Source organism: Oncorhynchus nerka, linkage group LG14 (assembly GCF_034236695.1).
Source record: "Oncorhynchus nerka isolate Pitt River linkage group LG14, Oner_Uvic_2.0, whole genome shotgun sequence".
Lineage (NCBI taxonomy): Eukaryota > Metazoa > Chordata > Actinopteri > Salmoniformes > Salmonidae > Oncorhynchus > Oncorhynchus nerka.
Window position 1 is genome coordinate 66,827,805 of NC_088409.1, and position 14,123 is coordinate 66,841,927.

The 14,123-nt window shown below is 41.7% G+C and overlaps 1 protein-coding gene across 1 annotated transcript in view; it reads left to right on the top strand.

Moving 5' to 3' along the window:
- Nucleotides 1-14,123, top strand: part of LOC115118313 (serine/threonine-protein kinase DCLK1-like) — a 71,091-nt gene that overhangs the window by 20,402 nt on the left and 36,566 nt on the right. Inside the window, exons 7-11 of the mRNA XM_065000304.1 lie at nt 72-250; nt 656-775; nt 1,024-1,170; nt 1,500-1,633; nt 1,720-1,797. Coding sequence (XP_064856376.1) covers nt 72-250; nt 656-775; nt 1,024-1,170; nt 1,500-1,633; nt 1,720-1,797 — 658 coding nt within the window. The remainder of the gene's footprint in view (nt 1-71; nt 251-655; nt 776-1,023; nt 1,171-1,499; nt 1,634-1,719; nt 1,798-14,123) is intronic.

Sequence of the window (14,123 nt, forward strand, 5' to 3'; positions counted from 1 at the left end):
GTCTGGGGACTGTGGAGTGGAGAGTGCAGTAGCAGACATGACCGAACTCTCCTGCTTGCCTGGTTTGATAGCGGAGCTGAACCTGCTGAGTGATGAATGTCCCTCCATCCCTCCGTCCATCGCTGAGAGGTACAAGGTGGGGAGGACTTTAGGTGACGGTACCTTTGCTGTGGTTAAAGAATGTGTGGAGAGATGTACCGGCAGAGAATACGCCCTGAAGATCATCAACAAAGGCAAATGTAGGGGAAAGGTGAGAACTACTCCTATATCAGCCCGGTTATAACGAAAGCTACAGAGTAGTAAGGAATCACAGAGCTCTCTTTTTGTGGGTGTATCATCGGAACACATGACATTTGTTAATGCCTATCAAGCAGGATGTCAAAGCGAGCTAGTGAGACCCTACCTCTTCCGAATGGTTATTGAGGGGTCGCGCCACTGTCAATTTGCATAAACATGGGACTTGCTCAGCTCATAGTAGCAGACCGTTAAGTCGCTGAATATTTCCTTGTGTATCCTCCACCCAATGAAAATGACTGCACGGTCTCCAGTAGTTTGATAGTAGTAGTATTGTTATATTATTATTACCTGTACTACAGTACTATTAAGAATACTATTAATAACTGTAACCTGACCATTCCTTGTTGTTATTCCCCAGGAACACATGATCCAGAACGAGGTGTCCATCCTCCGTCGTGTCAAACACCCCAACATCGTTCTGCTGATCGAGGAAATGGACACCTACAGCGAGCTTTACCTGGTCATGGAGCTGGTCAAGGTGAGTTTGAGGAGAGCGAGAAGAACAGTAGATTTTGGAGACAGGTTTAGTGAGGGATACAGAGAGGAAAGGGCACAGACAGTGGCCTGAGTGGTCCCGAGCTTAGACCCTGGCAAGCTGCTCAAGATGAGCTGTACCTGGCCATGCGTTTCATAGATTACACCCTGTTATGAATAGAGTCATGCAGGTCAGTTCTGTTCATTACAACTCTGCATGTTGTGAGGTGTAATGTGTGTATTGGTCCACAGGGGGGTGACCTGTTTGATGCCATCACTTCCTCTAGTAAATACACAGAGAGAGATGCTAGTGGGATGCTGTATAACCTGGCCAGTGCCATCAAGTACCTGCACAGCCTCAACATCGTGCACAGAGACATCAAACCTGAGAACCTGCTGGTGAGAGTGTGTGTGTGTGTGTGTGTGTGTGTGTGTGTGTGTGTGTGTGTGTGTGTGTGTGTGTGTGTGTGTGTGTGTGTGTGTGTGTGTGTGTGTGTGTGTGTGTGTGTGTGTGTGTGTGTGTGTGTGTGTGTGTGTGTACATTATGTTTTTGTGTGTTTGTATATTTCTGTTTATATCTAGCCGGGATTCAATGCAAGGTGTGTTAAAGTGCGAGAGATCGCATTCAGGGGAAATGCTGTGCATGTCGACTCAACCATAGATGACCTTTAAAAGTCTGTAACGCGCCCTCCATTGAATCCCGGCCTATGCTTCACTGTATGTCCCAGGTGTATGAGCATCAGGATGGTAGTAAGTCTCTGAAGTTGGGAGACTTTGGCTTGGCTAGCCTGGTGGATGGACTCCTCTACCTGGTCTGTGGCACCCCCACCTATGTAGCACCTGAGATCATCGCTGAGACAGGGTACGTGTCTATGTGACAGGTGTGTGTTGTCCTCTGACAGGTGTGTGCATTGTCATCTAACAGGTGTGTGTGTTGTCCTCTGACAGGTACGGGCTGAAGGTCGATATCTGGGCAGCTGGAGTAATCACATACATCCTGCTGTGTGGCTTCCCTCCCTTCAGTGGGTCAGTACTGCTCACTGATACCTAGCTAGACAATACCATTATAACCCTTCAGTGGGTCAGTACTGCTCTATGATACCTAGCTAGACAATACCATTATAACCCTTCAGTGGGTCAGTACTCCTCTATGATACCTAGCTAGACAATACCATTATAACCCTTCAGTGGGTCAGTACTGCTCACTGATACCTAGCTAGACAATACCATTATAACCCTTCAGTGGGTCAGTACTGCTCTATGATACCTAGCTAGACAATACCATTATAACCCTTCAGTGGGTCAGTACTCCTCTATGATACCTAGCTAGACAATACCATTATAACCCTTCAGTGGGTCAGTACTGCTCTATGATATCTAGCTAGACAATACCATTATAACCCTTCAGTGGGTCAGTACTGCTCTATGATATCTAGCTAGACAATACCATTATAACCCTTCAGTGGGTCAGTACTGCTCTATGATATCTAGCTAGACAATACCATTATAACCCTTCAGTGGGTCAGTACTGATCTATGATATCTAGCTAGACAATACCATTATAACCCTTCAGTGGGTCAGTACTGCTCTATGATGTCTAGCTAGACAATACCATTATAACCCTTCAGTGGGTCAGTACTGCTCTATGATATCTAGCTAGACAATACCATTATAACCCTTCAGTGGGTCAGTACTGCTCACTGATACCTAGCTAGACAATACCATTATAACCCTTCAGTGGGTCAGTACTGCTCTATTATATCTAGCTAGACAATACCATTATAACCCTTCAGTGGGTCAGTACTGCTCTATGATATCTAGCTAGACAATACCATTATAACCCTTCAGTGGGTCAGTACTGCTCTATAATACCTAGCTAGACAATACCATTATAACCCTTCAGTGGGTCAGTACTGCTCTATGATACCTAGCTAGACAATACCATTAGAATCCTTCAGTGGGTCAGTACTGCTCTATGATATCTAGCTAGACAATACCATTATAACCCTTCGGTGGGTCAGTACTGCTCTATGATATCTAGCTAGACAAAACCATTATAACCCTTCAGTGGGTCAGTACTGCTCTATGATACCTAGCTAGACAATACCATTATAACCCTTCAGTGGGTCAGTACTGCTCTATGATACCTACCTAGACAATACCATTATAACCCTTCAGTGGGTCAGTACTGCTCTATGATATCTAGCTAGACAATACCATTATAACCCTTCAGTGGGTCAGTACTGCTCTATGATATCTAGCTAGACAATACCATTATAACCCTTCAGTGGGTCAGTACTGCTCACTGATACCTAGCTAGCAATACCATTATAACCCTTCAGTGGGTCAGTACTGCTCTATGATATCTAGCTAGACAATACCATTATAACCCTTCAGTGGGTCAGTACTCCTCTATGATATCTAGCTAGACAATACCATTATAACCCTTCAGTGGGTCAGTACTCCTCTATGATACCTAGCTAGACAATACCATTATAACCCTTCAGTGGGTCAGTACTGCTCTATGATATCTAGCTAGACAATACCATTATAACCCTTCAGTGGGTCAGTACTCCTCTATGATATCTAGCTAGACAATACCATTATAACCCTTCAGTGGGTCAGTACTCCTCTATGATATCTAGCTAGACAATACCATTATAACCCTTCAGTGGCTCAGTACTGCTCTGTAATACCTAGCTAGACAATACCATTATAACCCTTCAGTGGGTCAGTACTGCTATATGATACCTAGCTAGACAATACTATTATAACCCTTCAGTGGGTCAGTACTGCTCTATAATACCTAGCTAGACAATACCATTATAACCCTTCAGTGGGTCAGTACTGCTCTATGATACCTAGCTAGACAATACCATTATAACCCTTCAGTGGGTCAGTACTGCTCTATAATACCTAGCTAGACAATACCATTATAACCCTTCAGTGGGTCAGTACTGCTCTATGATACCTAGCTAGACAATACCATTATAACCCTTCAGTGGGTCAGTACTGCTCTATGATACCTAGCTAGACAATACCATTATAACCCTTCAGTGGGTCAGTACTGCTCTATGATACCTAGCTAGACAATACCATTATAACCCTTCAGTGGGTCAGTACTGCTCTATGATATCTAGCTAGACAATACCATTATAACACTTCAGTGGGTCAGTACTGCTCTATGATATCTAGCTAGACAATACCATTATAACCCTTCAGTGGGTCAGTACTGCTCTATGATATCTAGCTAGACAATACCATTATAACCCTTCAGTGAGTCAGTACTGCTCTATGATGTCTAGCTAGACAATACCATTATAACCCTTCAGTGGGTCAGTACTGCTCTATGATATCTAGCTAGACAATACCATTATAACCCTTCAGTGGGTCAGTACTGATCTATGATATCTAGCTAGACAATACCATTATAACCCTTCAGTGGGTCAGTACTGCTCTATGATGTCTAGCTAGACAATACCATTATAACCCTTCAGTGGGTCAGTACTCCTCTATGATATCTAGCTAGACAATACCATTATAACCCTTCAGTGGCTCAGTACTGCTCTGTAATACCTAGCTAGACAATACCATTATAACCCTTCAGTGGGTCAGTACTGCTCTGTAATACCTAGCTAGACAATACCATTATAACCCTTCAGTGGGTCAGTACTGCTATATGATACCTAGCTAGACAATACTATTATAACCCTTCAGTGGGTCAGTACTGCTCTATAATACCTAGCTAGACAATACCATTATAACCCTTCAGTGGGTCAGTACTGCTCTATGATACCTAGCTAGACAATACCATTATAACCCTTCAGTGGGTCAGTACTGCTCTATAATACCTAGCTAGACAATACCATTATAACCCTTCAGTGGGTCAGTACTGCTCTATGATACCTAGCTAGACAATACCATTATAACCCTTCAGTGGGTCAGTACTGCTCTATAATACCTAGCTAGACAATACCATTATAACCCTTCAGTGGGTCAGTACTGCTCTATGATACCTAGCTAGACAATACCATTATAACCCTTCAGTGGGTCAGTACTGCTCTATGATACCTAGCTAGACAATACCATTATAACCCTTCAGTGGGTCAGTACTGCTCTATGATACCTAGCTAGACAATACCATTATAACCCTTCAGTGGGTCAGTACTCCTCTATGATATCTAGCTAGACAATACCATTATAACCCTTCAGTGGGTCAGTACTCCTCTATGATACCTAGCTAGACAATACCATTATAACCCTTCAGTGGGTCAGTACTGCTCTATGATATCTAGCTAGACAATACCATTATAACCCTTCAGTGGGTCAGTACTCCTCTATGATATCTAGCTAGACAATACCATTATAACCCTTCAGTGGGTCAGTACTCCTCTATGATATCTAGCTAGACAATACCATTATAACCCTTCAGTGGCTCAGTACTGCTCTGTAATACCTAGCTAGACAATACCATTATAACCCTTCAGTGGGTCAGTACTGCTCTGTAATACCTAGCTAGACAATACCATTATAACCCTTCAGTGGGTCAGTACTGCTATATGATACCTAGCTAGACAATACTATTATAACCCTTCAGTGGGTCAGTACTGCTCTATAATACCTAGCTAGACAATACCATTATAACCCTTCAGTGGGTCAGTACTGCTCTATGATACCTAGCTAGACAATACCATTATAACCCTTCAGTGGGTCAGTACTGCTCTATAATACCTAGCTAGACAATACCATTATAACCCTTCAGTGGGTCAGTACTGCTCTATGATACCTAGCTAGACAATACCATTATAACCCTTCAGTGGGTCAGTACTGCTCTATAATACCTAGCTAGACAATACCATTATAACCCTTCAGTGGGTCAGTACTGCTCTATGATACCTAGCTAGACAATACCATTATAACCCTTCAGTGGGTCAGTACTGCTCTATGATACCTAGCTAGACAATACCATTATAACCCTTCAGTGGGTCAGTACTGCTCTATGATACCTAGCTAGACAATACCATTATAACCCTTCAGTGGGTCAGTACTGCTCTATGATATCTAGCTAGACAATACCATTATAACACTTCAGTGGGTCAGTACTGCTCTATGATATCTAGCTAGACAATACCATTATAACCCTTCAGTGGGTCAGTACTGCTCTATGATATCTAGCTAGACAATACCATTATAACCCTTCAGTGAGTCAGTACTGCTCTATGATGTCTAGCTAGACAATACCATTATAACCCTTCAGTGGGTCAGTACTGCTCTATGATATCTAGCTAGACAATACCATTATAACCCTTCAGTGGGTCAGTACTGCTCTATGATATCTAGCTAGACAATACCATTATAACCCTTCAGTGGGTCAGCACTGCTCTATGATACCTAGGTAGACAATACCATTATAACCCTTCAGTGGGTCAGTACTGCTCTATGATGTCTAGCTAGACAATACCATTATAACCCTTCAGTGGGTCAGTACTGCTCTATGATATCTAGCTAGACAATACCATTATAACCCTTCAGTGGGTCAGTACTCCTCTATGATATCTAGCTAGACAATACCATTATAACCCTTCAGTGGGTCAGTACTGCTCACTGATACCTAGCTAGCAATACCATTATAACCCTTCAGTGGGTCAGTACTGCACTATGATATCTAGCTAGACAATACCATTATAACCCTTCAGTGGGTCAGTACTCCTCTATGATATCTAGCTAGACAATACCATTATAACCCTTCAGTGGGTCAGTACTCCTCTATGATACCTAGCTAGACAATACCATTATAACCCTTCAGTGGGTCAGTACTGCTCTATGATATCTAGCTAGACAATACCATTATAACCCTTCAGTGGGTCAGTACTCCTCTATGATATCTAGCTAGACAATACCATTATAACCCTTCAGTGGGTCAGTACTCCTCTATGATATCTAGCTAGACAATACCATTATAACCCTTCAGTGGCTCAGTACTGCTCTGTAATACCTAGCTAGACAATACCATTATAACCCTTCAGTGGGTCAGTACTGCTCTGTAATACCTAGCTAGACAATACCATTATAACCCTTCAGTGGGTCAGTACTGCTATATGATACCTAGCTAGACAATACTATTATAACCCTTCAGTGGGTCAGTACTGCTCTATAATACCTAGCTAGACAATACCATTATAACCCTTCAGTGGGTCAGTACTGCTCTATGATACCTAGCTAGACAATACCATTATAACCCTTCAGTGGGTCAGTACTGCTCTATAATACCTAGCTAGACAATACCATTATAACCCTTCAGTGGGTCAGTACTGCTCTATGATACCTAGCTAGACAATACCATTATAACCCTTCAGTGGGTCAGTACTGCTCTATGATACCTAGCTAGACAATACCATTATAACCCTTCAGTGGGTCAGTACTGCTCTATGATACCTAGCTAGACAATACCATTATAACCCTTCAGTGGGTCAGTACTGCTCTATGATATCTAGCTAGACAATACCATTATAACACTTCAGTGGGTCAGTACTGCTCTATGATATCTAGCTAGACAATACCATTATAACCCTTCAGTGGGTCAGTACTGCTCTATGATATCTAGCTAGACAATACCATTATAACCCTTCAGTGAGTCAGTACTGCTCTATGATGTCTAGCTAGACAATACCATTATAACCCTTCAGTGGGTCAGTACTGCTCTATGATATCTAGCTAGACAATACCATTATAACCCTTCAGTGGGTCAGTACTGATCTATGATATCTAGCTAGACAATACCATTATAACCCTTCAGTGGGTCAGTACTGCTCTATGATGTCTAGCTAGACAATACCATTATAACCCTTCAGTGGGTCAGTACTCCTCTATGATATCTAGCTAGACAATACCATTATAACCCTTCAGTGGCTCAGTACTGCTCTGTAATACCTAGCTAGACAATACCATTATAACCCTTCAGTGGGTCAGTACTGCTCTGTAATACCTAGCTAGACAATACCATTATAACCCTTCAGTGGGTCAGTACTGCTATATGATACCTAGCTAGACAATACTATTATAACCCTTCAGTGGGTCAGTACTGCTCTATAATACCTAGCTAGACAATACCATTATAACCCTTCAGTGGGTCAGTACTGCTCTATGATACCTAGCTAGACAATACCATTATAACCCTTCAGTGGGTCAGTACTGCTCTATAATACCTAGCTAGACAATACCATTATAACCCTTCAGTGGGTCAGTACTGCTCTATGATACCTAGCTAGACAATACCATTATAACCCTTCAGTGGGTCAGTACTGCTCTATAATACCTAGCTAGACAATACCATTATAACCCTTCAGTGGGTCAGTACTGCTCTATGATACCTAGCTAGACAATACCATTATAACCCTTCAGTGGGTCAGTACTGCTCTATGATACCTAGCTAGACAATACCATTATAACCCTTCAGTGGGTCAGTACTGCTCTATGATACCTAGCTAGACAATACCATTATAACCCTTCAGTGGGTCAGTACTCCTCTATGATATCTAGCTAGACAATACCATTATAACCCTTCAGTGGGTCAGTACTCCTCTATGATACCTAGCTAGACAATACCATTATAACCCTTCAGTGGGTCAGTACTGCTCTATGATATCTAGCTAGACAATACCATTATAACCCTTCAGTGGGTCAGTACTCCTCTATGATATCTAGCTAGACAATACCATTATAACCCTTCAGTGGGTCAGTACTCCTCTATGATATCTAGCTAGACAATACCATTATAACCCTTCAGTGGCTCAGTACTGCTCTGTAATACCTAGCTAGACAATACCATTATAACCCTTCAGTGGGTCAGTACTGCTCTGTAATACCTAGCTAGACAATACCATTATAACCCTTCAGTGGGTCAGTACTGCTATATGATACCTAGCTAGACAATACTATTATAACCCTTCAGTGGGTCAGTACTGCTCTATAATACCTAGCTAGACAATACCATTATAACCCTTCAGTGGGTCAGTACTGCTCTATGATACCTAGCTAGACAATACCATTATAACCCTTCAGTGGGTCAGTACTGCTCTATAATACCTAGCTAGACAATACCATTATAACCCTTCAGTGGGTCAGTACTGCTCTATGATACCTAGCTAGACAATACCATTATAACCCTTCAGTGGGTCAGTACTGCTCTATAATACCTAGCTAGACAATACCATTATAACCCTTCAGTGGGTCAGTACTGCTCTATGATACCTAGCTAGACAATACCATTATAACCCTTCAGTGGGTCAGTACTGCTCTATGATACCTAGCTAGACAATACCATTATAACCCTTCAGTGGGTCAGTACTGCTCTATGATACCTAGCTAGACAATACCATTATAACCCTTCAGTGGGTCAGTACTGCTCTATGATATCTAGCTAGACAATACCATTATAACACTTCAGTGGGTCAGTACTGCTCTATGATATCTAGCTAGACAATACCATTATAACCCTTCAGTGGGTCAGTACTGCTCTATGATATCTAGCTAGACAATACCATTATAACCCTTCAGTGAGTCAGTACTGCTCTATGATGTCTAGCTAGACAATACCATTATAACCCTTCAGTGGGTCAGTACTGCTCTATGATATCTAGCTAGACAATACCATTATAACCCTTCAGTGGGTCAGTACTGCTCTATGATATCTAGCTAGACAATACCATTATAACCCTTCAGTGGGTCAGCACTGCTCTATGATACCTAGGTAGACAATACCATTATAACCCTTCAGTGGGTCAGTACTGCTCTATGATGTCTAGCTAGACAATACCATTATAACCCTTCAGTGGGTCAGTACTGCTCTATGATATCTAGCTAGACAATACCATTATAACCCTTCAGTGGGTCAGTACTCCTCTATGATATCTAGCTAGACAATACCATTATAACCCTTCAGTGGGTCAGTACTCCTCTATGATACCTAGCTAGACAATACCATTATAACCCTTCAGTGGGTCAGTACTGCTCTATGATATCTAGCTAGACAATACCATTATAACCCTTCAGTGGGTCAGTACTCCTCTATGATATCTAGCTAGACAATACCATTATAACCCTTCAGTGGGTCAGTACTCCTCTATGATATCTAGCTAGACAATACCATTATAACCCTTCAGTGGCTCAGTACTGCTCTGTAATACCTAGCTAGACAATACCATTATAACCCTTCAGTGGGTCAGTACTGCTCTGTAATACCTAGCTAGACAATACCATTATAACCCTTCAGTGGGTCAGTACTGCTATATGATACCTAGCTAGACAATACTATTATAACCCTTCAGTGGGTCAGTACTGCTCTATAATACCTAGCTAGACAATACCATTATAACCCTTCAGTGGGTCAGTACTGCTCTATGATATCTAGCTAGACAATACCATTATAACCCTTCAGTGGGTCAGTACTGATCTATGATATCTAGCTAGACAATACCATTATAACCCTTCAGTGGGTCAGTACTGCTCTATGATGTCTAGCTAGACAATACCATTATAACCCTTCAGTGGGTCAGTACTGCTCTATGATATCTAGCTTGACAATACCATTATAACCCTTCAGTGGGTCAGTACTGCTCACTGATACCTAGCTAGACAATACCATTATAACCCTTCAGTGGGTCAGTACTGCTCTATGATATCTAGCTAGACAATACCATTATAACCCTTCAGTGGGTCAGTACTGCTCTATAATACCTAGCTAGACAATACCATTATAACCCTTCAGTGGGTCAGTACTGCTCTATGATACCTAGCTAGACAATACCATTAGAATCCTTCAGTGGGTCAGTACTGCTCTATGATATCTAGCTAGACAATACCATTATAACCCTTCAGTGGGTCAGTACTGCTCTATGATATCTAGCTAGACAATACCATTATAACCCTTCAGTGGGTCAGTACTGCTCACTGATACCTAGCTAGACAATACCATTAGAATCCTTCAGTGGGTCAGTACTGCTCACTGATACCTAGCTAGACAATACCATTATAACCCTTCAGTGGGTCAGTACTGCTCTATGATACCTAGCTAGACAAAACCATTATAACCCTTCAGTGGGTCAGTACTGCTCTATGATATCTAGCTAGACAATACCATTATAACCCTTCAGTGGGTCAGTACTGCTCTATGATATCTAGCTAGACAATACCATTATAACCCTTCAGTGGGTCAGTACTGCTCACTGATACCTAGCTAGACAATACCATTAGAATCCTTCAGTGGGTCAGTACTGCTCACTGATACCTAGCTAGACAATACCATTATAACCCTTCAGTGGGTCAGTACTGCTCTATGATACCTAGCTAGACAATACCATTATAACCCTTCAGTGGGTCAGTACTGCTCTATGATACCTAGCTAGACAATACCATTAGAATCCTTCAGTGGGTCAGTACTGCTCTATGATATCTAGCTAGACAATACCATTATAACCCTTCAGTGGGTCAGTACTGCTCTATGATATCTAGCTAGACAATACCATTATAACCCTTCAGTGGGTCAGTACTGCTCACTGATACCTAGCTAGACAATACCATTAGAATCCTTCAGTGGGTCAGTACTGCTCACTGATACCTAGCTAGACAATACCATTATAACCCTTCAGTGGGTCAGTACTGCTCTATGATACCTAGCTAGACAAAACCATTATAACCCTTCAGTGGGTCAGTACTGCTCTATGATATCTAGCTAGACAATACCATTATAACCCTTCAGTGGGTCAGTACTGCTCTATGATATCTAGCTAGACAATACCATTATAACCCTTCAGTGGGTCAGTACTGCTCACTGATACCTAGCTAGACAATACCATTAGAATCCTTCAGTGGGTCAGTACTGCTCACTGATACCTAGCTAGACAATACCATTATAACCCTTCAGTGGGTCAGTACTGCTCTATGATACCTAGCTAGACAATACCATTATAACCCTTCAGTGGGTCAGTACTGCTCTATGATATCTAGCTAGACAATACCATTATAACCCTTCAGTGGGTCAGTACTGCTCTATGATATCTAGCTAGACAATACCATTATAACCCTTCAGTGGGTCAGTACTGCTCTATGATATCTAGCTAGACAATACCATTATAACCCTTCAGTGGGTCAGTACTGCTCACTGATACCTAGCTAGACAATACCATTATAACCCTTCAGTGGGTCAGTACTGCTCTATTATATCTAGCTAGACAATACCATTATAACCCTTCAGTGGGTCAGTACTGCTCTATGATATCTAGCTAGACAATACCATTATAACCCTTCAGTGGGTCAGTACTGCTCTATAATACCTAGCTAGACAATACCATTATAACCCTTCAGTGGGTCAGTACTGCTCTATGATACCTAGCTAGACAATACCATTAGAATCCTTCAGTGGGTCAGTACTGCTCTATGATATCTAGCTAGACAATACCATTATAACCCTTCGGTGGGTCAGTACTGCTCTATGATATCTAGCTAGACAAAACCATTATAACCCTTCAGTGGGTCAGTACTGCTCTATGATACCTAGCTAGACAATACCATTATAACCCTTCAGTGGGTCAGTACTGCTCTATGATATCTAGCTAGACAATACCATTATAACCCTTCAGTGGGTCAGTACTGCTCTATGATATCTAGCTAGACAATACCATTATAACCCTTCAGTGGGTCAGTACTGCTCTATGATACCTAGCTAGACAATACCATTATAACCCTTCAGTGGGTCAGTACTGCTCTATGATATCTAGCTAGACAATACCATTATAACCCTTCAGTGGGTCAGTACTGCTCTATGATGTCTAGCTAGACAATACCATTATAACCCTTCAGTGGGTCAGTACTGCTCTATGATATCTAGCTAGACAATACCATTATAACCCTTCAGTGGGTCAGTACTGCTCACTGATACCTAGCTAGACAATACCATTATAACCCTTCAGTGGGTCAGTACTGCTCTATGATATCTAGCTAGACAATACCATTATAACCCTTCAGTGGGTCAGTACTGCTCTATAATATCTAGCTAGACAATACCATTATAATCCTTCAGTGGGTCAGTACTGCTCTATGATATCTAGCTAGACAATACCATTATAACCCTTCAGTGGGTCAGTACTGCTCTATGATATCTAGCTTGACAATACCATTATAACCCTTCAGTGGGTCAGTACTGCTCACTGATACCTAGCTAGACAATACCATTAGAATCGTTCAGTGGGTCAGTACTGCTCACTGATACCTAGCTAGACAATACCATTATAACCCTTCAGTGGGTCAGTACTGCTCTATGATATCTAGCTAGACAATACCATTAGAATCCTTCAGTGGGTCAGTACTGCTCTATGATATCTAGCTAGACAATACCATTATAACCCTTCAGTGGGTCAGTACTGCTCTATGATACCTAGCTAGACAATACTATTATAACCCTTCACTGGGTCAGTACTGCTCTATGATATCTAGCTAGACAATACCATTATAACCCTTCAGTGGGTCAGTACTGCTCTATGATACCTAGCTAGACAATACCATTATAACCCTTCAGTGGGTCAGTACTGCTCTATGATATCTAGCTAGACAATACCATTAGAATCCTTCAGTGGGTCAGTACTGCTCTATGATATCTAGCTAGACAATACCATTATAACCCTTCAGTGGGTCAGTACTGCTCTATGATATCTAGCTAGACAATACTATTATAACCCTTCAGTGGGTCAGTACTCCTCTATGATACCTAGCTAGACAATACCATTATAACCCTTCAGTGGGTCAGTACTGCTCTATGATACCTAGCTAGACAATACTATTATAACCCTTCACTGGGTCAGTACTGCTCTATGATATCTAGCTAGACAATACCATTATAACCCTTCAGTGGGTCAGTACTGCTCTATGATATCTAGCTAGACAATACCATTATAACCCTTCAGTGGGTCAGCACTGCTCTATGATATCAGGCTAGACAATACTATTATAACCCTTCAGTGGGTCAGTACTGCTCTATGATACCTAGCTAGACAATACCATTATAACCCTTCAGTGGGTCAGTACTGCTCACTGATACCTAGCTAGACAATACCATTATAACCCTTCAGTGGGTCAGTACTGCTCTATAATACCTAGCTAGACAATACCATTATAACCCTTCAGTGGGTCAGTACTGCTCTATAAAACCTAGCTAGACAATACCATTATAACCCTTCAGTGGGTCAGTACTGCTCTATGATATCTAGCTAGACAATACCATTATAACCCTTCAGTGGGTCAGTACTGCTCTATAATACCTAGCTAGACAATACCATTATAACCCTTCAGTGGGTCAGTAC